General features: G+C 37.7%; 1 protein-coding gene and 1 long non-coding RNA gene across 3 annotated transcripts; one reads left to right on the top strand and one right to left on the bottom strand.

Annotated features, from left to right (window-relative positions):
* Window positions 1–1110: 1110 nt before the first annotated feature.
* LOC130708061 (uncharacterized) lies at window positions 1111–3111 on the bottom strand. The gene is made up of 2 exons (XR_009008069.1): window positions 2953–3111; window positions 1111–1466 (listed from the first exon to the last, which is right to left on the bottom strand). It is a non-coding gene; the product is annotated as an uncharacterized LOC130708061 (long non-coding RNA).
* A 68-nt stretch (window positions 3112–3179) lies between these two features.
* On the top strand, window positions 3180–24925 carry NSUN3 (NOP2/Sun RNA methyltransferase 3). Of its 2 annotated transcripts, XM_057545537.1 has the most exons (5): window positions 3235–3350; window positions 4171–4280; window positions 13766–14109; window positions 23371–23525; window positions 24271–24922. In XM_057545537.1, exons 1-5 carry the CDS (start codon window positions 3336–3338, stop codon window positions 24394–24396), a joined length of 750 nt encoding a protein of 249 aa, XP_057401520.1. In that variant the 5' UTR covers window positions 3235–3335; the 3' UTR covers window positions 24397–24922. The 2 variants fall into 2 exon arrangements, with proteins under 2 accessions (XP_057401521.1, XP_057401520.1); XM_057545538.1 differs by lacking the exon at window positions 4171–4280 and having other exon boundaries at window positions 3180–3263; window positions 24271–24925.
* The last annotated feature ends 2577 nt before the right edge of the window (window positions 24926–27502 follow it).

The raw sequence follows: 27502 nt of genomic DNA, 5'->3' as shown, positions 1-27502 counted from the left end.
TATTCCATTGTATATATGTACCACATCTTCTATAGCTATTCCTCTGTTGATGGATATTTAGGTTGCTTCCATGTCCTGGCTATTGTAAATAGTGCTGCTATGAATATTGGGGTGCATGTGTTTTTTTGAATTACGGTTTTCCCTGGGTATATGCCCAGTAATGAGGTTACTGGGTCATATGGTAATTCTACTTTTAGTTTTTTTTTTTTTTTTTTTTTTTTTTTAATTATTTTATTTATTTATTTATGGCTGTGTTGGGTCTTCGTTTCCGTGCGAGGGCTTTCTCTAGTTGTGGCAAGCGGGGGCCACTCTTCATCGCGGTGCGCGGGCCTCTCACTATCGCGGCCTCTCTTGTTGCAGAGCACAGGCTCCAGACGCGCAGGCTCAGCAATTGTGGCTCACGGGCCCAGCTGCTCCGCAGCATGTGGGATCTTCCCAGACCAGGGCCCGAACCCGTGTCCCCTGCATTGGCAGGCAGATTCTCAACCACTGCGCCACCAGGGAAGCCCCTACTTTTAGTTTTTTAAGGAACCTCCGTACTGTTCTCCATAGTGGCTGTATAAATTTACGTTCCCACCAACAGTGTAGGAGGGTTCCCTTTTCTCCACACCCTCTCCAGCATTTGTTTGTAGATTTTTTGATGATGGCCATTCTGACCGGTGTGAGGTGATACCTCATTGTAGCTTTGATTTGCATTTCTCTAATAATTAGTGATGTTGAGCAGCTTTTCATGTGCCTTTTGGCCCTCTGTATGTCTTCTTTGGAGAAATGTCTATTTAGGTCTTCTGCCCATTTTTTGATTGGGTTGTTTGTTTTTTTGATATTGAGCTATATGAGCTGCTTGTAAAGCAGTTCCTTAAAACTCAGTGTGGAACTTTGTTTATTCTTCAGTAGTTATTTGGTGTTGGTTAGGGGAAATCCATTAATATTCTCATGATACACTGATATTGATTTTAGATAGATTAGCAGGTGAAATGAGAAAGATCAAACTAAAGAAAAAAGGGAGAAAGAAACAGAAGTAGCTCCCCTCTGTGGGAAGAAACTTGCAAGCAATGGAATCACTTACAAACTCAAACAACTGATCGCATAAAAATTTAAAATATTTTCACATTTAAAAAAAATTTATTTACTTTATTTATTTATTTTTGGCTGCGTTGGGTCTTTGTGGCTGTGCGTGGGCTTTCTCTAGTTGCAGCGAGCGGTGGCTACTCTTCGTTGAGGTGCGCAGGCTTCTCATTACGGTGGCTTCTTGTTGCGGAGCACAGGTTCTAGGCGCGCATGCTTCAGTAATTGTGGCACTCAGGTTTCAGTAGTTGTGGCTTGTGGGCTCTAGAGTGCAGGCTCAGTAGTTGTGGTGCATGGGCTTAGTTGCTCTGCAGCATGTGGGATCTTCCCGGAACAGGGCTCGAACCCATGTCCCCTGCATTGGCAGGTGGATTCTTAACCAGTGCGCCACCAGGGAAGCCCTATTTTCACATTTAAAATCAAATGATTGTAAGAAAAATTGGCAAAGTAGTGGAAAATGTGATATGGTTAACATCTCAAATATAAATATAAATAGCACTAAGACAGCTCTAGATAAGTGGATATGAGCAGGTAATTTACAACAGAAATAAAATAACTAATAAGATTTGAAAACCTACCCAGACTAAGGCCATAATTAAAAATTATAAGATTATCAGACATGCAAAGATTCATGAGCAAAAATGTCTATCAATAATAGGATAGCTAGTAAGTATGTTAACCTCCATACCTTCAAATACTATGCAACTTCTAGAAATTATGTACTGTATATGAAGAATTTTTAATAAAAGAAATTTCTTATAAAAACAAAGAGGATACATTATACATAGTCTTATCAAACTTGAAAATGCATAAAATTAGAGAAACACACCAAAATGTTAATAGTGATTATCTCTAGTGGCATTATGCATGATTTTCATTCTCACAGGCTTAAAAAATTTTTTTTCTTCAATGAGCATTAGTTTATTTAAAATTCAGAAAACAGAAATGTGCTAAAGAAGTCACAAAACAATATAATAGAACAAATATGACTGCTTTCCAAGCATAACATATCCCCTTTCCCTAATAGAAAAATAGTAAATATGATTTCTACTACCTCCTTTAAAGTTTTTTATATGTCTACATTGCAAATATAGTACCACATTGATTCACTAAATGCAGCAATCTAATGAGTACAGAAAAAAATAAAGTATATAAAATCTCTGAGGCTAAAAGGTAGACTAATGACTTTTCCTTAAACTTTCAACAAAGTAGTGCATTGAATCATCTCACTCCTTAGTACTATATTTTCTTTTGCACCAAATCTAAATTCATTTTTAGATTATTGGGTAACCTGTTTAAATAAATAAATATATTAAGCTTCAAATCACATTTGGGGTAATGAAATTTATCTTTTTACATGGTCCTAAGATTTGCACCTATATTATACACTATACTGATATATGGAGCATCAAGGGTCTCAAAATGATGATGGTCGTTAAATATTAGGGACTACTTTCCTGAGAACCACTAACACTTCCCCTAGTAAAGGTGGGTAAGGAGGGTCATTTTTTAGGGTATAGGGTGTAAGGTCATTTTGGTCGTCAGGCATTTGGTATCAGAACTTGATGATAATCACGAAGATCAAGATAGTGAAAATAATACACAGTAGCAGCTAACATTTGGGCATTTACTATTCCCTAGTCTCTATGCTAGACGCTTTACCTGTGTATTTCAATCAATTTAATCCTTTAACCCTCCCCATTAAAAGAGAGATATTATCCCAATGGGCCATCTCTAGGAAATGCGTGACAATTTCTTTTTCATCATATCCGTTCTTTTATCTTGAGTCCTGAATATCTGGGATAACGGGGGTCTTCGGATTTGGTAGATTAACAGTAACCAGCTTCGCCTCTGAGAACATCTTAAAACAACGATCATACAACGTACCTAATAGTGACAAACACTTCCATCCTTTCACTGAGCCTCAAGCACACACCAGTGAGAGACTGTTCAGCGTGAGGCACGACTTTTTTAAGACAGGCTGCCCAAGGCTCCGCCCACGGGCCCCAGCCACGCCCCCGGAGTAGGTAGGCACCGCCTCCTTCAGCCACCAGCAGAAGTTAACTTTGCGCTTGCCTCTCGCGGCACCTAGGGTTTTAGGCGAGATTTCGATAACTCAGGCAAAGCAGAATCTCGCGAGAAGTTGAACCGGAAAAGTGAGGGATGGGAGAGAATTCCGGCGAAACTCGGAAGACGGGGTGAGCTTTTGGTTCCCCGCAAGCTTGAGATGCCCGGTGGTCTTGACTTCTTGTTTGACCTCTCCTGACGGAATGATGTTGACCCGGGTGAGGGCTGGGATCCAGCCGGGTGCCTGTGACTGAACCAGAAACTTTATCGACCGACGACGTGGCGAGGGAGGGGGCTGGGATGTGGGAACTTGGTGATCTCTGGGTTTCTCTGGCTTCAGTCCAAAGCTCTAGAATAATGCCGAGTGTTTTGACGCTTGTTCGTGAGCGTTCTCTGTCGTTTTCTCCCAAGACTCACATCCGCCTCAAATAATCTGTCTGCAGTCCCGCCTGCAGACTTTAATATCCACTCCTTTCAGCTTTGAGCACAATGCAAGCTCTTGGAGGGCTGAGACTCTCTTTGTCACTGTACTGTCCTGGGAGCTTAAAGGATATCTGTTACATAGGTAAACTTTTCTTGGATTAGTAAATGAAATAGAACTGAAAGGACGTTTCCACAGGAAACTAGAGTGATTTTTCTTCTAAATACATTTTATTTTGGAATAATTTCACATTTCCTAAAAAGTTGCGAAGATAATAAAGACTTCCTCTGCCCATTTCACCCAGTTCCCCTAATGTTAACATCTAGAGTGGCTTATTTAAATTAATTTTGTTCCTTTGACACACATTCCTGTGTTAACACCGCAATTCTGCTTTACCCTTTGCTTTACATTTGAGCAATAATCATTTGGAGAAACCTTTTTTTCGTAAGTAAATAATACAATTTTGTTATGTGTGAGGTACAGCTCCTGTTGTAAGAACTAGTAATTATCAGGGAAAAAAAAGTGTTATCTTAAGAAAAAAGACTGTACTGATAATGTTGAAGTTAAGTAAATTGGTAACATCAGAGTGTGTCAGCAGCCTTTTCTTATCATCATAGCTGAAAGCAAAATCAGAGAGGAAGGTTGCAAAACAGATTTGCAAAGTTGTATTGGATCATTTTGAAAAGGAATATTCCAGAGAACTTGGAGATGCCTGGCATACAGTAAGGTTAGTATAATTCATCTCTTGATGCTTTATGATAGAACAAGAAATAAACCCATCTGGGGGAGGGGTGCTGTGAAGATAAAAGATAAAGGAATCTAAACCTGGTTTCCATTTCCTGCTGAGGCTTCAGAAGGGAGAAGGAGGAGGAAATAGATTGGCTCATAGGAAAATGGAAAGGGTAGAAAGAAAACTTCGTAATGATAATTTTGTTATAAGCAAAAATTGTTATGCCCTTGCCTTAAGAAATTGCTTTGATCTTTGAAACAGGACTGCCCACCATTTTGACAAAATTAATTATACTGTAACAGAAAAATCTGAAAGAACAATTTTGAGGGTATTTGACTAGTTTGTGAAATTCAGGAGATAATGCAACAAGTCTTTAAAGCCAACACTGCTTTATCTTAGCTGAAGTCACTCTATTTGGTAATCATGTTTCTTCCCCATATCTATAGCTGGCTGTGTTTTGAACACACATGCCTGTGCCCACACACACACACACAAATTATTTAAATGTATTATAGAAAACAGAAATGAGAAATATTTAATGCCTAGATGTGAGAGAAGTTTGATTTGTATGTTTAGTGAGTTTTGTGTTTGGTCAGTATGTTGCTCTATGGGTTCTTTACATTGAGTGCCTGATACAGTATACCATACACTGTGAAATACAAAGAGCAAGACAGTCCCCAGGACCAGTTTTCAGACAGTCTGTTCATGGAGGAGGAGGCGCATGATTAAAACTATATAAACTGCTAATTCCATAAATATCCCAGTAGAAATAGGCGGGAGTACCTAGTCTTATCTACCAAAGCCTGATGGTACCAGCAGAGACCCGAGGAGAAGCCAGGTCTTGGTGATTTAATAAAGTATGAAGTGGTTCTGAAATAATTTTAGACAAATTAAACTGTTTTAGAAACTTGTAAATACTGTAACGTGAAAATGTAGTTTATAGTTGTAGTTTTATTTCAAAATTAGATTTTTAAATGGGTGTCTTCTATCACAGAGAAGAAAGAGGAATGAATAGTGAAGCGTGTAATTAATTCATGAGGTTTTCAGTATGCACAGTTACTCAAATACAATAGCCGAATAACCAAACACCTATGGCATGCTTATTATGTGCCAGGTAATACTGACTTTTTTGGACGCTTAGAACAAACCTCTGAAGTTTGTTTCCCACTTTTCACCTGAGGGAACTGCACAGACTTTAAGTAATTTGCCCAAGTTCTCTCAGCTAGTAAGTGGCAGAACTGGGATTTGTGCCCAGGCTCTCTGGTTCATGAACTCCCACGGCTAACCCCTATTCTATATGCCTCTCATACCTGGGATGTAATTAGGCGTAAATGGATGATTTTAAAAAAAAGAAAAATTTCAAGAGGTGTATTGTCTTCAGACTTTATCTGGCTGCTCAGACCTGTAATGAGTTATTTTTCTCTTTACTGTGCTCAGACAGATTTATAAATTATTATTTGACCCTAACCAAAATGAGCAGTCCATTTAATTAGCCATGCCTTCTGCTTCATCTACCTTTTTGTTGGGTTTTCATGGTAATTTAAGTTTTGCATAAACATGTGCTAAATTTGCCATAGGCAAAATAAAGGCTTTCTCAGCTTAGAAAGTAGTCTGAGCATGGAGGATGGCATGGAGAAATAAGAACAGAAATACTTTTGTTTTTTAACTATTTATTTGCAAGACGTAATATTGTGCTTGCAGAGTCTATGTACTTCCAGGGAAAGGGGAGTGCATTTTTGTGCTATCTAGAAAGTTAATAATTTACTCAGTATTTTTAGTTTTCTGTAGTAGTGGGGTAGGTTTAGTGTTTATTTTAATTTTATTGTTTTGTAAAAACCCTTCTTGCCCTCACATTCTTAGCAGCCCTTTGAAGTTGAGAGTTTACCCGGATTCAATTTTTGCCCTACCTGTTACCTACATGTTCTCCTTAAGGTGAGCCGATTCATGGCATGACTCTAAACTTCCCTCAGTGTGCTGTCATCTCAAGTGATGCAGCCCTTGCCAAGCTTAAGTGTTTTCTGATAACTTAGTTTCGTACCAGGCAAACTCAAAAGCATATTATTATTTTCCCTTACCAAACCTCTGTTGCCATTTGCTGCTTGCATATTCTATCTCATTTGAAGGCATCACTATCAATTCAGTTTCCTTTTTCCTCCTCCACACTTCCACTGCCTTTTAGTGAAGAATGAACCTTATTCAGAGATAGGTCTGACATTTGCCCTCAGCTCCTTGGAGGTGATCTCTAAGCCCTTGGAATGCTCTGCCTAAAAGTCTTTGTTTACCTGGGGGCTTGGGCAACGTGGGGAAGTGTAACAACGTGATGTGAGGTGGGGGCTCTGGGCCACCGTATCAGCTAAGGCTCCTGCCTCCAACCTCCGGAGGGGCTGGAGACTGAAGGTCAGCTGAGTGGGTAGTCAGTCATGTTTGTGTGACTGAGCCCCAGTAAAATCTAGACACCAAGACTCCCTGGTTGGCAGTACTCCTGTGCATATTGATTGTCACACATCGTTACGGGGAAAGGTTATCCTTGTCCATGATTCCACTGAGGAGGACAGCTGGAAGCTTCATGCTTTGAACTGTCCTACACTCTGCATCCTGCATCTCTTACCTTGCCTGATTTTAACTGTAATAAGCTGTAACCATAACCATGAGTGTAACAGTGAGGTATAGCTTATAATATAGCTAATAAAATAGCTTTTAGCTAATAATCAACCTGAGAGTGGTCTTGGGGAACCCGAACTTAATAGTGTAATAGTAAGGGTGTCTTGGGTCTCCCTAACTCTGTACTACCACCACACACCACTGCCCTGCCCCTATCAAAATCTAAATGCCCACCAAGTGCTTTTGCTTTTACTTGAGAAGTTTGTTAATTTGGATCTCCTTTTTATCATCACTGTTACTATTTAGTTAGGCCTTCATTGTTTCCTTACCTGACATATTGCAACAACCCTTTTCCATAGTCTCTCCCCTTTAATATTTATTTGCTTAGTTTAGCATCCACTTTTATGGCACTATATGCCAGACAACGTTCTAATCACTTTACAGATGATAACATAATCCTGTACAACCCTTCGAGGTAGTTATTATTATTTCCACTTTATAGATAGGAAAGCTGAGGCATGCAGAGGTTAAGTAACTTGCCCAGTGATACGCAGCTTGCATTTGGAAAAGCCCTGGGAGTTTGTCTTACCCACGCTGTCATGCTGCTTCTCAATGCTGCCTTATTCCAGCATGTCACTCCTGGGATACTAGCCTCCTTTGCTCCCCCACTGTCTGCAGTATTACGTTTGGACTAAATGTCTTATCATGACTAGACCGGCTCCGTCATCTTTTCGGGACTGAGTATGCTGTTCCCTCTGCCAGGAATGATGCCCTCCTTTTCCCCTCTGTATGGTGGTTAAAGTGGGAGTTCAGATCCCGCCTGTGCATCTTGTAGCTAGTGACCTAGGAGAGTTCTTTAACATGTCTGCGCCTCACTACTCTTGTCTGTAAAGTGGGAAAAATAGTATCTATTTCATATAATTATTTGGAAAGAGAAAATGAATTTACATATAAAAACAAAGTGTTTAGAATATTGTTTGACGTATAGTAAGCCCTCAGTACATGTGAGAATTATTTTTATTACTATTACTGTTATTCTTCATCAAGCTGTCCCATACGCGCTTGGCAAAATTAGTTCTGCCCTTTGTGTTTCCACTGCATTTTGATGATACAGCTGTTTTAATTCTTTCAAGGTTGTATTGTCATAATTTACTGACTTGTCTCTTCCCTGACAAGGGAGGGCCTTGAAGAACCAGTATCTTAAGACTTGTGCAAGTGGTCTACGTATGTATTCACAACTTAGGCAGTGTTTATATACCAGGCATTGTGCTAAGCATTGGGAATACAAAGATGGATTATATATAGTCTGCCGTCAAATATATATGAGGGGAGGAGTAATTGGAAATCTTTATGAACTTTGGAAATTTTGTGTGCACTTTGTGGAAGGCAAGGAAAAAAGCCATAGTTAAGTCTGGCCTGTCTGTAAATAAATATATATATATATTTAACATTCTCCTCATTAACCCAGAGGTCACATAGTTCACATAATAGCAGTAAAAATTATTATGTAACCAGATTGCATTACCAGAATCTGTGAAGGGGTGGGTGGGGGTGGAGTGGGCTGGTTGAGGAAGACAGAAATGAACTAGTATCTAGATTTTATTTTGACCCTTATTTGGCTTTACACACATTTTCAACCTTGATCTGTGCACACCCTGTGTAGTAGTAACTTTTAGCTCCTTTTAGACTCAGAGATTAGAAAAATTTCCAGGTGTCTCAGTTTATGGCCAGTCCAAGCCTGTGACTTGAAAGTCTGTGCCTTTTCCTCTACCAAGTGTGCTGCTTGCTGTGAAGGGTCTGGAGTCCCAGTCTTGGGAGTGTATGCACGTGTCTCCTGATACAAGGGACTCCTTGTGTGCAGTATTTTCAGCCTTTTGTTGTCTCCACCAATCACAAACCTTCACTCAGGACTCCCAGTCTGAGGTACTGTGGCTGACAAATATGGACATAGATTGCCCTTCCGTGAGAAACAAGGAGGAAACAATGTCAAGAAAGAGTAGGAGGCAGTCAGCTCATTATTAGACTCTGAAGAATAGAAATTAAATGGCATGAAAACATACCTTGATGCACTTCCATGAGTTGATTTATTCTTGATTTCTAAACCAGACTTTTAAAATGATTGAATGAGCGCCCTCTAGTGGGTAATAATAGCAATAAAACAAAAGGGATTTCTGTATTTTAACCATGAACGTTTAGTGGGTTCTGTAATCTATGCATTTATACAGAACTAAGCAGTTGTGCTTAGTGATGTGTAGATAAGATAATATTTTATCCTCATCATTAGATAAGAAGGTAGAATGGAGAATAGAATAGTAAGAGAAAAGAAAATCACACAAAAGTTGAAAATCATGTTATCATATAACAAACATTGTCCAAATAATATATTATGCAATTTTCAAGGGATATGTGAGCACAGGCAAGTTATAGCAATCAACTTCCAGATCCTCGGCTTTCATGTATGCTTTTTCAGGAGATTACTCTGCTCCCCTGTTGCCTAAGAGGGGTACTTATTCCCCTTTCCCAACCTGCCCTTCTACATTGTCTTTGTCCCACTTTACAAGAAGGGTCACACTTTCACCATCCTGGCTCTTCCACACTGCATTCCTCCAGGGTGTCAAAACTCCCCCTGCCAGAGACTATTGGACTGTAATTGTAAATGACAAAGGACTACCAAATTCTTTGACAGGTCAGATGGTCTCCAAGTTTTGCTTTCAGCGTAAGTAAAGGACCTCCAATTGAGTTGTCAGCCAACAGATTATTTAAAATATTTTTGAAGATATGTCATTTAGTGATTTGAGATCATAACTCAGAAAGAATTTTAACAAAACGGAGACATTGTTTTAACAAAATATATTTAATTCTCACCTACTTATTTAAGTGAAGGTTTTTGTCACTCCTTCTAAAAACTCAAAATAGGAATTGATGTTGAACCCTGATCGTTATAGCACTAGGTAATATTCATTGCTGGATGTATGAGGGAGAAAAAGCTCATTTCATTAAGAGATTCATTTCCTATGAATTTTTCCTTTTTATGTTTAAACAATTATCAAATTATTTATAGATTATCAAATCTATAAGTTATTTTGATCAATTTTGTACTAGTCATTTTATTGATGACTAATCCAGAATTTACCATAAAACACTTAGAGCTTTAAGGCTACAGTGAAAACAAATTTAGTATATACATGTGTGTGTGTGTGTGTGTGTGAGAGAGAGAGAGAGAGAGAGAGAGAGAGAGAGAAATACAATAAGGTAATAAAGATTAAAAGCACAAAAATGTATTAGGATAAAGTTATATGGGGAAATAAAATGTAAATAAAAGGGAAAGGAACAGTGCAAAATTTCCACCTGTTCAAGAAGAGTCAGTCCATGAATCTTTAAATGGATAATGCTGGGTTTCAAAATCACTCTGGTATTTAGATTCCACTGGATAGATTTTTAAAAGTAGTATAATTTGTATTTTAAAATGTCAATTTTTACAGTATGCTGGAAATTACATCCTTAAACATATGGTGAAGATTTTGATGTCAACTTAAAATGTTCCAGAGGGTACATAGTTTTTTTCAAAATGCTATCAGTGGAAGTACTAGCAAAATATTTGCAGGTCACTGATCTTCTAGGTCCCCATTCTGCTGACTGCTGGTGTGCTTGCACTTCTGGCCTTGGAGCTTATTAAGTGACGCAGCTTCAGACTCCTCCTCATGAATCTTGAGAGGAGACCTGCAGTGTGGCGCCTGGCCAGTGTCTTCTTGAGTCTTCTAATATGTGCTCCCTCCACTGTCTGCTGGGCTACTTGCCCATCCATCGGAGCTTTTGAAGTGAGTAGCCACCGGCATCAGGGCATCATCCCACCAATGCAAGCGCTGGAGGGTGTGTCTGTGTGTTGGGGGAAGACGAGGTTACTGGCAGGTGGGTGCTGAGACCCACATTAATACACAGCTTTGCTTTCTCAGGGCTGGGAAGTACCAGCCCGAGCAGCCTTAGCAGTCACTTCATTGAATGGATCCTGTTGCTGGTTCCCAAGGGCTGCGTATGTCAAGCTTCAGGGAGAACGGGGCCACTGGCACTAGGTGAGGGTTGGAGTAGAAATTCTCTTCTCTTTCCTGTCATATACCACTTGTGCTACAGTACCAGGGCCTCACACTCCTATTAGGCTCTAAAGCCAGCGGATTTTGAATCAGGGACTTCTCTTTAAACAGTGATGTGACCTTGGGTAAGTTGCCAAATCTCTGAAAGCCTCAGTTAGCTTGACCTCTAAAGTGAGCATAATAGCTGCCCCTCACAGTTGTTGTGATGGTGAAATGAGGTAAGCATGCAAAAAGCACATAGTAAGCATGTGATCAGTAATTTTTATTATTATTGATATTATCAAGGTGAGATGGAGTGGGTGGATTGGGTGGTAGGTAGAGAGGCTTCCCTGGGGAGATAAAGCCTAAACTGCCCTGTGAATAGCGAGTAGGAGAGGAAAGTCAGGCTGAGGGGGGTGAGAGAGGAAAAGTCATTCCAAGCAGAGGGAGCAGTTTATGCTGAGACTGTTAAAGGCCAAAGAAAACTTGCTCCAGGAAATTCAGGTAGTTCAGTAGGCTGGGTGTAGGTTAAGAGGGATCAGAAAATTTATTTGTTCTGAGCAAGGGCTTACTTTATCTAGTTGTTGAAGAATGAGATAGAATAATTTCTGAAGATTCCTGCCTCACTCTGCCATAAGTACATGTTTTTAAATCTAATGAGGCTCTCCCCCCTAGAGTCTTTCAATGACTTCTCATTTATAAGAATTTTAAATTTATAAGGTAATATTTTAAAACTTTATCATCTTATACTTGACCCATATAATCTTCTGCCACATTAGACTACTTTTAATTCCCCAAATGCACTGTCCGTCATACCTTTGTGCCTGTACACGTGCTATGGCCACTATGGCCTTTGCCCTGGAATTTGTATTTTCATTTCATCCTGTGGCTAATTCCTCCTCATCCTTCAAGATTTAACATATTGGATAATGTACAAGAATCAGTAGTGTTCCTAAACTAACAATCCTTTTATACAGTAAGGTTAAGTAAAATATGCAAGATTAATAATCTTTACTAAGGGATCTGAAAGAAAATGTGAATAAATGGAGAAACATATTGTGGTGAAAGTTGGAAAGAGTGAATACAATAAAATGTTAATTCTCCCCAAATTTAGTGCATTTAACATAATCCTAGTCAAAGTTATTATCTATCTATTTATCTATACAAATATTTTATAAAATATTTTTAATTGACCAATTGATTCTCATGTTCATCTGAAACAATAAACATTCTAAGATAGCTTTGGAAATTGTGAAGAAAAAAAGAAAAAAGGATGGAGATTTGCCCTGCCAGATATTAACCAATTGAAAGTGTATAAAGCCAATTGAAAGTGTCTAGCCCTTTGTTAGCTAGGGGATGGACACATGATTTAAAGCTAAGCCACTTTAGTGTGTATTAATAAAATTATGTTTCTGAGCATTATTTCCCTGTTACTACATGACTCAAAACTCTGGATAGATATTCATCCAGTTTGGAGGAGGGTAAGATTAGGATGGACTGACATAAGGTTTACAACCGTGGCGTTCATAGATTTCCTTTTAGGGTCCAGTGTAATGCGTTGGTTCCCAAAGTGTGGTCCTGGGGATCAGCGCATCAGTATCACCCGAGAACTTGCTAGAAATGCAAATTCTCAGGCTCTACCTCAGACCTACAGAAAGCCCCGGGTGGGGCCTAGCAGTCTCTTACAGGCACTTGATGCACGCTAAAGTTTGTGAAGCATGTTTTTAAAGAGATTGTCATCCTCCGGTATAGCTGAAACACTGGGCTTCTGTGATGCACCATCATAGTAAGAGGCAGTGAAAAGAGAAAGCAATTTCACATGTTAGCCTCAACTGAAATTCACATGGCACACGTCCAGAGTCGCAGGTGTTACATTTCAATCCAGCCATTCCTCACATAGGCCACACCAGGGTGAGTAGCAGCTGGAATTTACTTAATTGACCGTGGTTAATGAGGCTCCCAAATAACTCGGCTAGAAAGGTCAGCTCGTAAATAAATATTTCCTGCTGTATCATTTGTCAGTTGATGTGAGCTTGTGATTGTCAACAGATCTAACTGTTGGACCAAGTAAAAAATTAGGAAGGTAAATCTGTTGGAGAGGTGGGGGCAGGGAAAGCCTGCACCATCAATCCATGAGTGATTTTTTTTTTTTCATGAGTGATTTTTAAACCATCCTTGGTTTTGTATCATCTGAGCCACTGATTGCCTCATTAACTCTGTTACTGTAGTGTTCACTGTAGTTAGATTTCCATACTTTTATCTTCATCAGAGGAAAACTTGAACACTCATTCCTTTAAACACCCTTTAATGATAGTACTTTTCCCTTCAGTATTAATAGACTCAGGTTTTAAATTTTGTCTCTAAGAAAAACGCTTCCTTGCACAAAAAGAGTGATAGACTAAAATCTATTGTGATGGATTTTGAGGTATGTTAAAGACAGGCCATGTTTTTTTGGCAAGATAATCTGCAGGGAGGGACTAGACTGAGGCAAGTGAGGCATTCCTCTTTAGTGCAGAGCCCCTAAAACTTGGTAACCAAGGTAAATACTATTTTAATGACCAAAACTGATACAAAAGAAAAAAACCCACGATAAACAAAATATCAAAGTTTTAAATATAGACAGGAACATAACAGTACTGGGTTGAGCAATATGGGAGCCTGAGGCAAAAGAAAAAGTCTGTAATACTACTCCTGGCTCTGAAAATCACAGGTAAGTAAAGTGTAAAACTAGGACCACATTCCCTCACTTAGTAATATAAGATTGTATTGCTGTGTATAATATTAATATCCCTCTGTTTTTCTTTTTCTCTCTAGGGATATACTAACATCTCCATCATGTTGGCAATATGCTGTGCTTCTTAACCGATTCAATTATCCTTTTGAACTGGAAAAGGATTTACATTTGAAGGGCTATCACTCACTCTTTCAAGGATCTTTACCCTACTATCCTAAATCAATGAAATGTTACCTTAGCAGAACTCCACACAGAATGCCTTCAGAAAGACACCGAATTGGAAACCTAAAAAAATACTATCTCCTGAATGCTGCCTCTCTTCTCCCAGTACTGGCTCTGGAATTGAGGGATGGGGAAAAGGTTCTGGATCTGTGTGCTGGCCCTGGAGGCAAATCGATAGCTCTGCTACAGTGTGCTTATCCAGGTAATGTACTTTTCTTTTCATAACTGACAACTTTTAAATATCCACATGTTACAAAATACTTTTAAAGTATGCGGGGAGAAATGTAAGATTGAGTTTGCAGACTTTGAAAGCCTAAAATCCAGGATAGTGTGGAAAAGAATGGAAATATTAGCTGAGGAAATAGTGTAAATAACATTTTTTTTCCAGCTACTTAATTGGCAGGTAATTGGGAACAAAACTACAACATTTTGTGAACACAAATCTATCAGATAATGTCATTAGCTGATAAGCTAATGACAAAGATTTTTAAAATTTTATTGTTACTTTTACATTTGAGAGTCTTGTATTGATATCCTTGTCATACTTTTTTTTTTTTTTTTTTAATAAATTTATTTATTTATTTATTTTTGGCTGTGTTGGGTCTTCGTTTCTGTGCGAGGGCTTTCTCTAGTTGCGGCGAGCGGGGGCCACTCTTCATCGCGGTGCGCGGGCCTCTCACTGTCATGGCCTCTCCTGTTGCGGAGCACAGGCTCCAGACGCGCAGGCTCAGTAGTTGTGGCTCATGGGCCTAGTTGCTCCGCGGCATGTGGGATCTTCCCAGACCAGGGCTCGAACCCGTGTCCCTTGTATTGGCAGGCAGGTTCTCAACCACTGCGCCACCAGGGAAGCCCCTCCTTGTCATACTTCTGTGCAACAAAAACATATACATTTAAAACAATATACATTTAAAATCAATTTTTGTATCATTGGACCATAATGTTCTAAGAGAGTTCTGTCCAATAGAAATATAACATGAAGTACATATGTAATTGAACATTTTTGAGCAATCTCATTAAAAATAGAAACTAGTGAAATTAATTTTAATAATACATTGTAACCCAATTAAGTCCACAATATTATTTGAACATGTAATCAAAATAAAAATTATTAATGAGGTATTTTGCATTCTCATTTTCTTACAAAGTCTTTGAAATTGGTGTGCATTTTACACTTATAGCACATTTCAGTTTGGACTAGCCACGTTTTAAGTGCTCCTAGCCTCATGTGGCAAGTGGATGTAGTATTGGACAGTGCAATTCTAAAGATTTTAAAAGTTCTTCTGAAATGACTTATCATTACTATTATTAGTAGTACAAAAATGATGAAATGTATGTAATATACATTTTTATATATATATTTGTTAAAAGTAATGCATTCATTAATTTTTTTAATGAGACGATGGGACGTTTAAACTATTACTTTAGGTTTCCCTGAATGAAAATTACTTATGGTTAGATAAGACAGGGCTCAGCATCAATTCTGTCTGGTTTTTGTTTGATGGTTTTGTTTTTATAAGTGCAAATGCTGTTCACATAGATAAAAAGATGGTGGGAATTGTGTTATAGTAATCTCACTAGTTCTTTAAAACTCCTGAATTATAACCCTAAATCACATAGATCTCTTTCACCAAGCATTATTTTAATCATTTACTATGTGAACACTCTTTAGGTCTGTTTTTGATTTTGAAGAAGGCAAAGGATTAGAAACCATCTCAATTTAAAAAGGCTGTGTTGCCTAATTAGGAGACTCATTCACTTTCTCAGCCAAAGCACCAGTGTGTTGAACTGCCTTTGTTTGGAGGGCTATGGAGGTTTCTATGCCCTGGAACAACTTGTAATAAGATACTGGACGGGTGGGAAGCTTGCTCCTCATTTGTAAAGTTGGTGAAGGGCCGTTATCCTAGGAGAAGCCCTGTCCAGAGGTCTCCTTTTTTAAGAAGTTGATGATCTGAAAATTAATTCTTTTGAAACTATCTAAGCCTGCTTATCTCTTAAAAAGTTGTTATGTATCCCCAGGGCATGCATATGCTAGTTTGAGGACTGCTACTTTATATCTTCCTTTGATAGCATTCCTATTGAAATAGATTACAAACATTTTTCTGAGAACTGTGAATACAGTTGTACCAGGCATTGGTACAAATATATCAGTTAACTGTATATTTAGGTAAAACCATACTGTGTGTTTTCAAATTGTTAAAACTCTATTATTGAAGCTTGCTGTATTGTTTTGTAAGAAATCACGACGAAAGAGATTATTTTGTAAGGTTATTTTATTATTTTTATAATTTGAGCTGAAAGTGAAATTTTATGGAATCGTGTTATAAGGAGTATTTGTTATTACTTTCACTGTGTGTTCTTTGACAGTACTCTTATTTTGTTTGTTGCATCAATTTTGAATATAGAATTTTTAGTATTGTGAAAGATGGAAGAGAAATGCCAAATTTGGGTACCGTTTTGAAAAGAAGACATTTTAATCCTAGATTATCCTCATTAGTAGGCTATAAATGTTTTACATGTTTATGGTAAGGAAATTCCAGATTAGGAATCCAAAGGCAAACAGATATATTCTAGGAGTTTGAAGTGCAGAAGAATCGTCCTATTCTTATATCAAGGGCAATGAATTACAGGCAGTGTTCCAAGTAAAGTAGTTTTTCATCTAAGAAGGGCTAATGATAATGGTTTACTAAGAAGTACAGATGTCTTCATGCTGATGCTCAAAGCCCAAATTAGGTTAGCCACAGTGCTTGAATTTGGAATGCAGAAGCCATCTAAAAAAAGCTTTTATAAGCAAAGCTTAAAATGGTGGCTGCACTAAGTGTGCATTTATCCACTGAATTTCCTTAGATCAGTACTGGCCTTTATTCTGGGCCAGGAGGCTCACAGCTTTGAATGATTAAAAAGCTCGTATTTTAGGATGATTAAAAAAATTAGTCTACTTCTCTCTGATCCAGCTGCTCCCACCTGTTAGCACAGTGAGGGATTGTCCACTGTTTTTTGTTGTTCTGCTTTTGTCAGCATAGCCTTCATAATGTCCTGGTGTTGATAGAAAAAGAGAAAACAATTCTGATTCTAAGTAGGAAAGCATTAACATATTAAGAATGACCCAGCTTGATGGAGTGGCTTCATCAGCTTTCTTGCTGAGGGCTGGCATGAAATTCTCTTTGCTGTCAGTAATACTCTTTTTGCATCTAGTTGGCCTTTGGTGGTAGAGAAGATTAGAAAGACTCCTTTCTTTACTGAAATTGCTTTTGCCCTCCTTCCTGCTCCCTCATCTCCTAGAACTCCCTGCATTAGGTGCACCTTCTTTTTGGAAATAATACTAGCAATGACCATCTTGGAACATGTAGTAAAAAAAAAAATAAAACATAAAGCCTAGACTCCAAAATGCTATTCCTGAAAAACCACAATGACTTCTTCAAGAATTTTTTAAATTCACCCCTTTTTCTACTTAGCTGAAAAAAAAAAAGATTTGGTTTATCTTTGACAATTTAAGCATGAAATTCTGTCGTAATGTAGTGAGTCTTAGTATATATATGAATCTTGGATTGTGATGCCTTACATTATATATTTTAAAAAGTTTAACCAATCTAAGCCTATTTCAAATAAAATCTGTGTCTAGACCAAACAGTAATATAGTATAAAGTTATATTTAATCTGAGAGTTATTTTAAAATGCTGAATTGAGAATCTTGACTAAAGCTACAATTTAATGAAAAGCTTCCCTGATTTTCAGGTTTAGCAATTTGAATATTCTTTATTATAATGTCATGTTTCACATCAAGTCAGCCACATTTAGTGAGCACATACAATGTGCGAGGCATTGGATGGTAGGTGTAGAGCTCTGAAGGATATAGAGATAACTAAGACTTCTGTTTCCTGTGGTATGACAAACTATGTATTTTAGCCAACTCTCCTGCTGAAAATAACTTAAAAATATGGGATATAATATTAAAGAAAAACAAAATCTTTTAAAATGCCTCAATGATCTGCAAGTACTCAGTGGCCAAAAGTTAAGAGATTGGGAACCTAGGAGGTAAATCGAGCATTGAAGCTGGCTTTTCACTTGAGAGCATTTGCTTCCCCCGAAAACTTGCACGTTGGTTTCTAGTGCTTCATGAGCATGTGGGAATAAAAAAGAAGCCAGAGCCTGCTCAAATAGAGCATCTACTAGGAGACTAACTTACGTAAAGGTGAGACTCCAAAATGCTATTCCCTCCAATAAGGAAAACTAGGAAGAAATTGTCCTTTCCAAGGGACTGAAAGGAAAGCCTGTCTTCAACTTTGGTGGTGGGGGAGGAGTGGACATACCCTCTGAAATTTTGTAACCACAGCTAAGCCAGTATAGACCATTACAGTGAAGTTGCAGAACGTTGGAAATAAAAAACCATCTTAATAACAGCCAGAGAGGACAAACTTTTTACCTTCAAAGGACAACAGTTAGACTGAGGATTGACCTCTGAGCATAATAACGGAAGCCAGCTTTCGGAGGAATGATGTTTTCAATGTGCTAAGAAAAGATGACTGTCAATTCAGAAATATGTTCACCAAAATATCCTTGAAGAGCAAAAGTGAAATGGACATTTTGTTAGACCAAGAGAGAGCAAGAGTATAAGGTTGTCACCAACAATTCTAGAGGAAGAGGAAAAGCCATATTAGATGGAAGATAGACGATACAAAAAGAAATGAACAAAGAAGGTGGGAAATATATGGGGAAAATCTAACAGTCGTTGATTATGGAAGACAATAACATTTTATGCACTTAAAAAATGTAAGCCCAAATAAATCCCAAATACACAATGTCAGTAGCATCTTATTTAGGAGGAAGTGTTATAAGATTCTTATATCTTTTAGGAAAAATGGTGGCGATTGCCTTAATTTAGATTTTTCTTCTACATATGCATGTTAAAATCTTTAGGGTTACCACTAGAAGAATAGAAGTAGAATGTAAAATATCTAAATCAGAAAAAGAGAGAAATGGAATGAAATTAAGATGTGATTCTTTCCTTTGAGGCTCCTTAGTATTGTTAGACAGGGTGGAGACAAGGTATGACTTTGGGGGTTGTCATGACCCTGGTTTACACACCATCACAGATATGTTTGGCTTCACCTTTCCTACTACCCGTCACCTTAAGGCTTGAGCCGCTTGAATTGTTTCCACACTGGAGAAACCCTAGCAAAGGCTCAGGCCATCCGGCAGTTTTCTGCTGCTGTTGCTACTACTGCCACAGATTGGGGATGCCTTTGGATGGGTGCCAACTGACAAGTAGAGGTCACCGAACCTGAGTGCTTGCTGCACCTGGGCTAGGGACTCTCTGGCTTCCTTAGTACTTGCCTGGAGGGGCCAGATAACACAAACCTGAAGTGTGTGGGAGTTATGAACTCTTGGAATGGACTTTAACCAATGAGAGGCTGGATACAGGAAGAAGCCAGTAGATTATTTGTTCTTCATCTCTAGTTCACTAAACGCCAGTTTCTGACAAGGGTCAGTAATTTCAGCCTATGGACATATCCTGAGAGACTGAGCGAAGCTGTAGCTAGCTTTATTACAAACCCTCTTATATTTGTGCTCCCTCCGTGCATGATTTACTTCCTTTTTTCTCTCACTCTTGTGTCCCTGGGACTGTACCCCTTCTATAATGTAAACTTTCGTCTTAGACTGTTTTCTAGCGATTTCAGGCTAAGACAGAGCTTTCAGACACCTATTCATAAGCTGCATTAGTGAATCCTCCAAAAAACTACCCAAAAAACCAGTGTAAACTAAATAAAAAAGAATGTACTACCTGTACAAATGCAGCTTTACAGTGATTTTCTACTCCTTTCCCCACTAACAAAATTGATGCCATCTCTTGAGCTCCTTCCGTATAGAAATTTGGAGGCCTGGTAGTGGCAAAGGTAAGCAATGCACATGGACTCTCCTATGACATAAAATATGTTAAGTACTATAGGAGAGGTACATAGTATGTTTGAGAAATAGACGAGTCAGTCAAGTTTGGTGGAGCACAGAATATTTTGGTGAAATAATTGAGGTAGCGGTTAAAATTGAACAATTCTCTTGAGGTCTCACTATTACAGACATTTAATTAAAGCTAGGTGTTTGAACTTTATTTAGTGGATGATGGGAAGCCATTACAAGTTTTTAACAGTGGAGTGACAACCAGAAAAACAATAATATGTGTGTGTGTGTGTATGTGTATACACACACACACACACACACACACACACGTATACACAGATATTTTTGAGCAAAGAGTTTACAGAAAGTTTTCCTACTCTGCATTAGAATTTCACCTTCAGTTAGTTCTCTTGATTTGTTTCCCTGGTAACCTGACAGAAATTGTCACTTTGTTTCTAGGCTTTTGATAAAAATGACCCTGACTGGTAAAATGAATGTGCACTGGGAGAAAGAGTAAATAAACCCTAAAGACCTGATGGGGATGCCATGCTTTGGGCCTGAGTGCAGTGACTCTTGTAATTGGGCATGTCCCTTGTGGGGACCCTGGAAGCTGTGCCTGTGGAGTTGTTAGAAGAGGTATAGGCTCCTGTGGGACATGAGGCTTTTAAACCAGGACAGCTCCTGCACCTGCCCAACATGAGGCTCATCTTCTTGCACCTGAATTACCACCTGTGTGGGCCGCCACAAGGCCTTCCAAGAAAAAGCAATGTCTCACCTGCCCTCCTGGCAAAGGACGTAGTTTCTGTCCTGTGTAGGATGATGCCAAATGTGGCCTGTGTGAATGTTTAGTTGAATTAGACCTGAAAATCTAATGGTTGAAAATACCACCTTAAATAAGATTAAAAAACCTAGAAATTATAAAAGTGATATGATTGACTATTAAAAAAAATTGTGAAACTTATGTACTTAAAAAGATACTACAAATAAATTCAGAGGACAATTTAGGAACCATTTGCAAATCAGATGGCAGATAAAGGGTTAATATTCAAAATATGAAAATACATCTTACCTGTTAGTAAGAAAAATATAAATAGTGCAATGAAAAAAAAAAAAGGTCAAATTATAAGAATAGGCAGTTGACAGAAAAGCAAAACCAAATGATGAATAGACAAATGAAAAGAATTGTGTTAGACAGCAAGGATTATACTACAGCATAACAAGCCATATCAGACTAATAATAAAACTTACTTCTGTGAGAGTTTGGTGGTGGGACAGGGTAGTATTTACTAAAACTAAAAATTCCCCTACCCAAACCTATCTATTCCTCTGGTAATATCCTGTTAATAATAAAAGCACATTATGAAAGTACACTTTTATAAAGATGCTTATTGAATGTTATTATTAGTGACAATAGTGTGAATGCCCAGCAATTAGCAATGGTTGAATAAAGGAGGACACATTTTTTTCTATGTACTATTTAGCAGCCTTTAAAAATGATTTATATATCTACTGATTGACTTGGTGGTATTGCCTTTGAAATATTGGCATATATGGAGAGTAGTGGGACAGGGTAGTATTTACTAAAACTAAAAATTCCCCTACCCAAACCTATCTGTTCCTCTGGTAATATCCTGTTAATAATAAAAGCACATTATGAAAGTACACTTTTATAAAGATGCTTATTGAATGTTATTATTAGTGACAATAGTGTGAATGCCCAACAATTAGCAATGGTTGAATAAAGGAGGACACATTTTTTTCTATGTACTATTTAGCAGCCTTTAAAAATGATTTATATATCTACTGATTGACTTGGTGGTATTGCCTTTGAAATATTGGCATATATGGAGAGTAATGGGACAGAGATGTGTGTAAATATAATCCTGGGTATGTAGACAATTATATAAGCATATGTATATGGGGTAGTTGGGCAGTTGGTGGAGGGGGTAGATGAAGAGTAAGGTGAAAAAAAGACACTACAAAAATATATAATTCCATTTATATAAGTTTTATATGTGCATATAGGCATAAAGAAACATGGTATGATTATTAAAATGTTAGATGGTGCTAATCTGAAGACAATGGGTTTTAGGTAATTTTTGATGTTCTTTCTTTATATTTTTATGCATTTAAAAATATGCTTATCTTTAAATATATATTATATGAAATTTTTGTCACTACATAATAAATATATATAAATATTTATAAATATATATTTAAATAAAGGAAGAACAACTATTTTATTAGGGAGAGAACCATTTGCTAAATGCCTTCTATTACTGAGAAGCAGCATGGCATGGTGCTTAAAAATAAGTAGGGCTCTGGAACCAAGTGTCTTGGTTTCCTGCTCTGTGAACCTGGGCAAATTACTTAACCTCTCTTGGCCTCAGCTTCCTTATCAGTAAAACAGAAACCATAATAAAATCATCTCATAGGTTTGTGAGGATTAAATGTGTTACTACATGTAAAGTCTTAGAACAATGCCTAGCCTTTAATAGGGACTCAAGAATTGTTAGTAATTATTATAAACATTTGTTGTTACTACTTTTGCAGTCCTATGCTAGATATGTTACTAAAATATCACAATTACTTTTTTTATTCCAGTTTCATTGAGATGTAATTGACATACAGTACTGTATAAGTTTAGGGTGTAGCATTTAATCTTAACAACCACTGTAAGGTAGAGGTGGTAAAATTTCTGCTGTGTCCTCTTAGGGCTTCTGGCTGTGACCAACATAAGACAAAGTAACAGGAGTCAAGCATACAGATTTTTTTCTCTTGGCCTTGACTCTGTGTTTCTGGTGATAAGAATGTTTCTTTCCTCCTGGTATAGGGAGGGTATCTTTCACGTGGGAGTATACCTCCTGCTTTCAGGAAGAAAAAGAAAGGTCAAAATGCCCTTCCGTGCATCGGCTGTTATTCAAGTGCCTTTAACTCAAAATAATCAATATGTCAAAGCAGCATATTTTGAAGTGGTGTGTTCTGAACCCCTTCACTAGGGACAGTCCCCATTTTCCAGATAAGGAAACTGAGACTCTTGAGGAGAGCTAAGTAAGTTCCCCAAAGTCTCACAGCTCATAATTTGAGCCCATGTCTTTCTTATCATAAAGCCAATTACACTTTACATGCTTTTTTCCACATACCACATTTCGTTTATTTAAAATGCAGGTGTTCTGTCCTAGAAGGAACTTTATATATCATTTACTCTTACGAATATATCATTTACTCTTAAGAGCTTTAGGAGAGAACTGTGTCTGAGGTGTTGGTTGTATAGCATATGTTTAGGAATCCATAATTCTCTAAAGGTTTTCATCTTCAAAATGAAATTTGAATGAGTAAATGGTGAGAGCTTCTGAGAGGCTCTGTAGGCATGACTATGGTAAATGTTTTATGAAGTGTTTGTGAGTGTATTTCTGTTTTTAAACATAAGAGAGTCATAATGTTTACCTCTGAGCCCTATTTCTGCGTAATTATGATGAACCAATTTCTTTCTGAAATTTATTTGATCAAAAGTGGAAATTTAACAATTCCGTTGTGTTCGTTTTAAAACTTTTTAATCCTTTACATTTAGGTTATCTTCATTGTAATGAACACGATGGTCTGAGATTGAGGTGGCTGAGGCAGACGTTAGAATCTTTCATCCCACAGCCTTTGGTAAATGTAATTAAAGTGTCTGAATTGGATGGCAGAGAAATGGGAGATGCCCAGCCTGAAACGTTTGACAAGGTACTTTTATTACATTGTGACAGACTGATAGACTCCCAGTGATACCACTGTTATGTTGCTTTGTTGTCGTTTTCCATCTGCTTCTAGACATAGCCTCATACAATTACTCAGTACCCTGGGAAATTTTGATAAAGTGAACATGGAAGCAGTTTTCATTTGATGGTCAGCATGTTCAAAGGAAGCGGAAACATTGAGATTGGGGATTATAGAATGCTTTTTATTTCCAGGTACCTCAAAGATCCTCAGGAAGAGATCAGATATTATTTGGGTCAGTACTCAAACATGTGCACAGTATTGCTTTAATTCGGTAACATTTCATATCAGAGTATGACAGTTGAAGGAAAAGAAAGCATTTCAGTAAACTGAAGTTGAATTATTAGTTCTTAAAAATAAATGCTGAGAATTCAGAAGTATAGTAACATCTGTTTAAAATGAGTAACTTTTGTAAAAGTTTCTGCTGTTATCAAAATATGAAATACTGGTAGATATTAGTAGACTGTTAGTCCTCTCATTGCCCCTCCCCCCTAAAAAACCCGAACACTGAAAGTGCACAGGAAATTTTTCTGTCAAGTATTAGTGAAGAAATGTCATAAAGAACTTACCAAGGTGTATTTTTGGTTTTAAAATAAATTTATTTATTTATTTGCTACTTTTTGTCATGATTTACTTAGCTTCCCTATATACTTTGTGTCTGAGGATATATTTTCTGTTCATAATTGCATTACGTGTCCTTTTTTTTCTGTAGGTGTTAGTTGATGCTCCGTGTTCAAATGATCGAAGTTGGTTGTTCTCTTCTGATTCTCAGAATGCAGCCTGTAGGATAAGCCAAAGGAGGAATTTGCCTCTTCTACAGATAGAACTCTTAAGGTGAGGGCTATTAATATAAAAGCTCACTTCGGTTTCTAATATAATTTAAGTAGGCATGACAAAACATGACACAGGGCAGCTCCCAAGTGGAGGGTTTCCTGTGTAGGTGTCAATAATTAATCCTCCAAAGTCTGCACCCAGAAAATTCTCAACCTCTTCCCTTTCAGCTCTTGTATTATAATGTCACCTCTGCCCCCTCTGTCCCCCCAGCCCCTCAATGAAATCTAGTGTTGCTGTGCATTGTCTTTTAAAGGACACAAATGATTTTACTACGGTTTAAAGCTGTTTGCTTATCAGGACCATCCTGAGCGTAGGATTCATCACTGTATTCTTTCACCAGAGTATGAGCAGCCCCTGTAAGAGTAGCTTTGGACCAGGACACATTTTTTTTAGTAATGAACACATTGTTCTCGGTGATTAGGAAGTTATAGTTTGTTGTTAGCACTTATCTCTCCTCTAATAATTTTCCAGAAGGGCATGACCACCGAGAGATACTTGGTTTCTTCAGAACAGAGCCATTTTGGGACATCCTGTCCTGGTTTCAAAAGAAATTTATACTTATACCCTAGTCCCAAGTAATTCCTACTGTTTAATGTGGAACAAAAATTCTTTGGACTATTTAAAATATAGTTAAGTGATAACTTATCACTCATTACTTCTTACATGTGGAATGAGAATGAGTGACAGTTTATATGCACTGCTGACAACATGCTTTACTTCCAACTTCTGATTGACTCACAACGGTGAACATATGCCATTACCAAAGTATTACAACCAGTACTAATACACGGTCTTGTTTTTGTACCAGATTATGTCTCAGCTCATTCTGGTGATTCCAGGTAGCGCCAACGAGCGGGTTCTTAAACATTTTTCATCTGGCAGTTAGACTATTCGTTTGTATTCTTCCAAGGTCAGCCTTTCATTTACTGTAACACTGAGATAGTTTGAGAATTCTATGCCACCTTTCCCTTCTACCTCTTGGGGTGTCGCATTGATCCAGCTCTAAGTCTTTTTTCTCACCTAAACCTTCTTGATCTGGCTCTTTAGTTAATTATTCCTGTTACTTCGGGCTTTGCCATTGTGATGCCTTAACACGAACAGACACTAAATCTTATGGTGGCTTATTAGCATTGTGACCTCTAATTTTTTTTTAAGCTGTAAGCAACCAGGCTTCCTGAGGATATCATTTTTCTTCCCTCTCATGAAAACTATATATAGAGAGAGAAATACGTTAAAAAAAAAAAAAACTGCTGTTATTTTGTAAACATTGTTCTGAAACTGGCTCCTTTTTGTTCTTAATTTTTCTTGAAGTCTTTTCCTTGTAAACCTACTTTGTTCTCTTCACTCTCCACAGTAAAGCCAAATCTGATCTGAAATGTAAATCTGATCATGTCGTTCTCCTGTTTGAAGTCTGCAGTGGTTCCCCGTTACTGTTAAGACTTCAAATTCCTTAGTATGATATTCACATCTTCTTTGAATATGGTTCCTTATTCTGAGGACAGTGCATTTCCTGTTTCTTATGCTTAAGAGTTCTTCTTCTAACTCATTCTCCCCGTTCTCTTGGCTATCTCTACTGGTTCTTTGGGAATCAGCTCTGAGATCTCCTTATTGAAGCCGTACCTAACTCCCTAGGACTGGGATTGGTATTCCCCTCATGTCCTTACCTTCATTTAAAAATATATTGTTTGCCAGCTCCTCCGCTGGACATCTACCTAGTACTTGTTTCTTTCTTCAACAAGACTGTAAACCGCATGGGAGAAGGGATTGTCTTATTGTTTTTATTCCCAATATGCAATTTGGTGTCTGGCATGTAGAAGGGGGTTCAGTAAATAATTGTTTAAAAACATTAAATTACAAGGGCTGAATATTTAGAATTTACACATGTAATTAAATTTATAGCAAAGTTAATCTGACAAAAATAATGACATAATCATTATTGTACTGCATAGTAATTAGGCATAAATGTAAAGCAATTCACATAGTTTATTTTGATTAGTATTGCATTTACATAACCAAAGCATGGTTTTAGTTTCAGTTTAGTTTTTTCCTCCATTTAATACATATCCCTTAACATCGTATAGCATTTTGATCATCATCACAAAAATCATGCATCTGAGTAAACCTCACATCCGCACCGTCTTGTGCCCTAACAAGTGAGGCTCTTCTTTAGGGTCCACCCCTCTCTCCCATCATCTTACTCCCCAAAAGAAATGGCTTTAGCATCACATCACTTTAGTAGCATATTAACAGGGTGCAAAAGTGACATCTCAATCACAATGGGTGTAGGTTTTCATGTAATTATATGTGATTGGGAAAAGACCATCACACCAGCCCCCTCCCATTCTTTTCCTTGAGCAGCTACTCTGCATTCCCTGCCTCTGATGCCTGGTCTGTGTGAGAGGTTTAGGAGCCACTTGAGGCAGTTGAAACTCTGAGCCCCTTGGCTGTGTGATTATGATGGTAAAGGGGAAAGAGTGTGTGATACACAAGCTATAGTCACAGATAATGGTTCTAATTCCCTAACGTCTACAAATTTGGGGGTTGAAAAGGTAAAGGAAAAAATGATAATGCCAGCCACAATCTCTCTTTTATCTCCTGCCCCTGACTCCAAAAAATGAAAAAAAAAAAAAAAAAAAAAAAAGACTATAGAGGCTATAGTAATTTTCTCATCAGGGATAGCTCTTTTACTATGTCACATACAAAGAAATTTATCTTATTTTCTTCCAAATCTTCCTCATATAGTTATTGCCTTGTCATCCTTTAATAAAAGGCAATCCTTTTATTCCACAGTAAGAAATAGAAGGTTTTAAATGCAAGCATATGCAAGAGAATAAATACATTGATGTGTATGAGTTTTAGTCAAAAGTATAAAGGATTGATAGCAGATCCTTATTTGCATTTGCAAAGAACAATTAGAAAGCAAGCAAGCGAATATTGCCTAGCTTGATATTATAGACAGAAGATGGCACTCAGAAGGGAGAAAAGAAGTGAGAAGGATAGTTGAGTGGCAAATAAGGAAAGCTTTTTGTTTGTACTATTTTGTCGAAAACTGAATTTGTATGTTTCTGCATGTCTGCTGACAGATATGGTGCTCAAAGATATTTTATAGC

Source organism: Balaenoptera acutorostrata, chromosome 4 (genome assembly GCF_949987535.1).
Source record: "Balaenoptera acutorostrata chromosome 4, mBalAcu1.1, whole genome shotgun sequence".
NCBI lineage: Eukaryota > Metazoa > Chordata > Mammalia > Artiodactyla > Balaenopteridae > Balaenoptera > Balaenoptera acutorostrata.
Note: the sequence above shows the minus strand (reverse complement) of the source record. Positions and strands in the feature narration are given on the sequence as shown.

Coding starts and splice junctions, on each gene's coding strand:
- NSUN3 (XM_057545537.1), top strand. Junction 4,281..13,765: donor GATGCCTGGCATACAGTAAG/GTTAGTATAATT, acceptor TTTTCTCTCTAG/GGATATACTAACATCTCCAT. Junction 23,526..24,270: donor AGCCTGAAACGTTTGACAAG/GTACTTTTATTA, acceptor TTTTTTCTGTAG/GTGTTAGTTGATGCTCCGTG.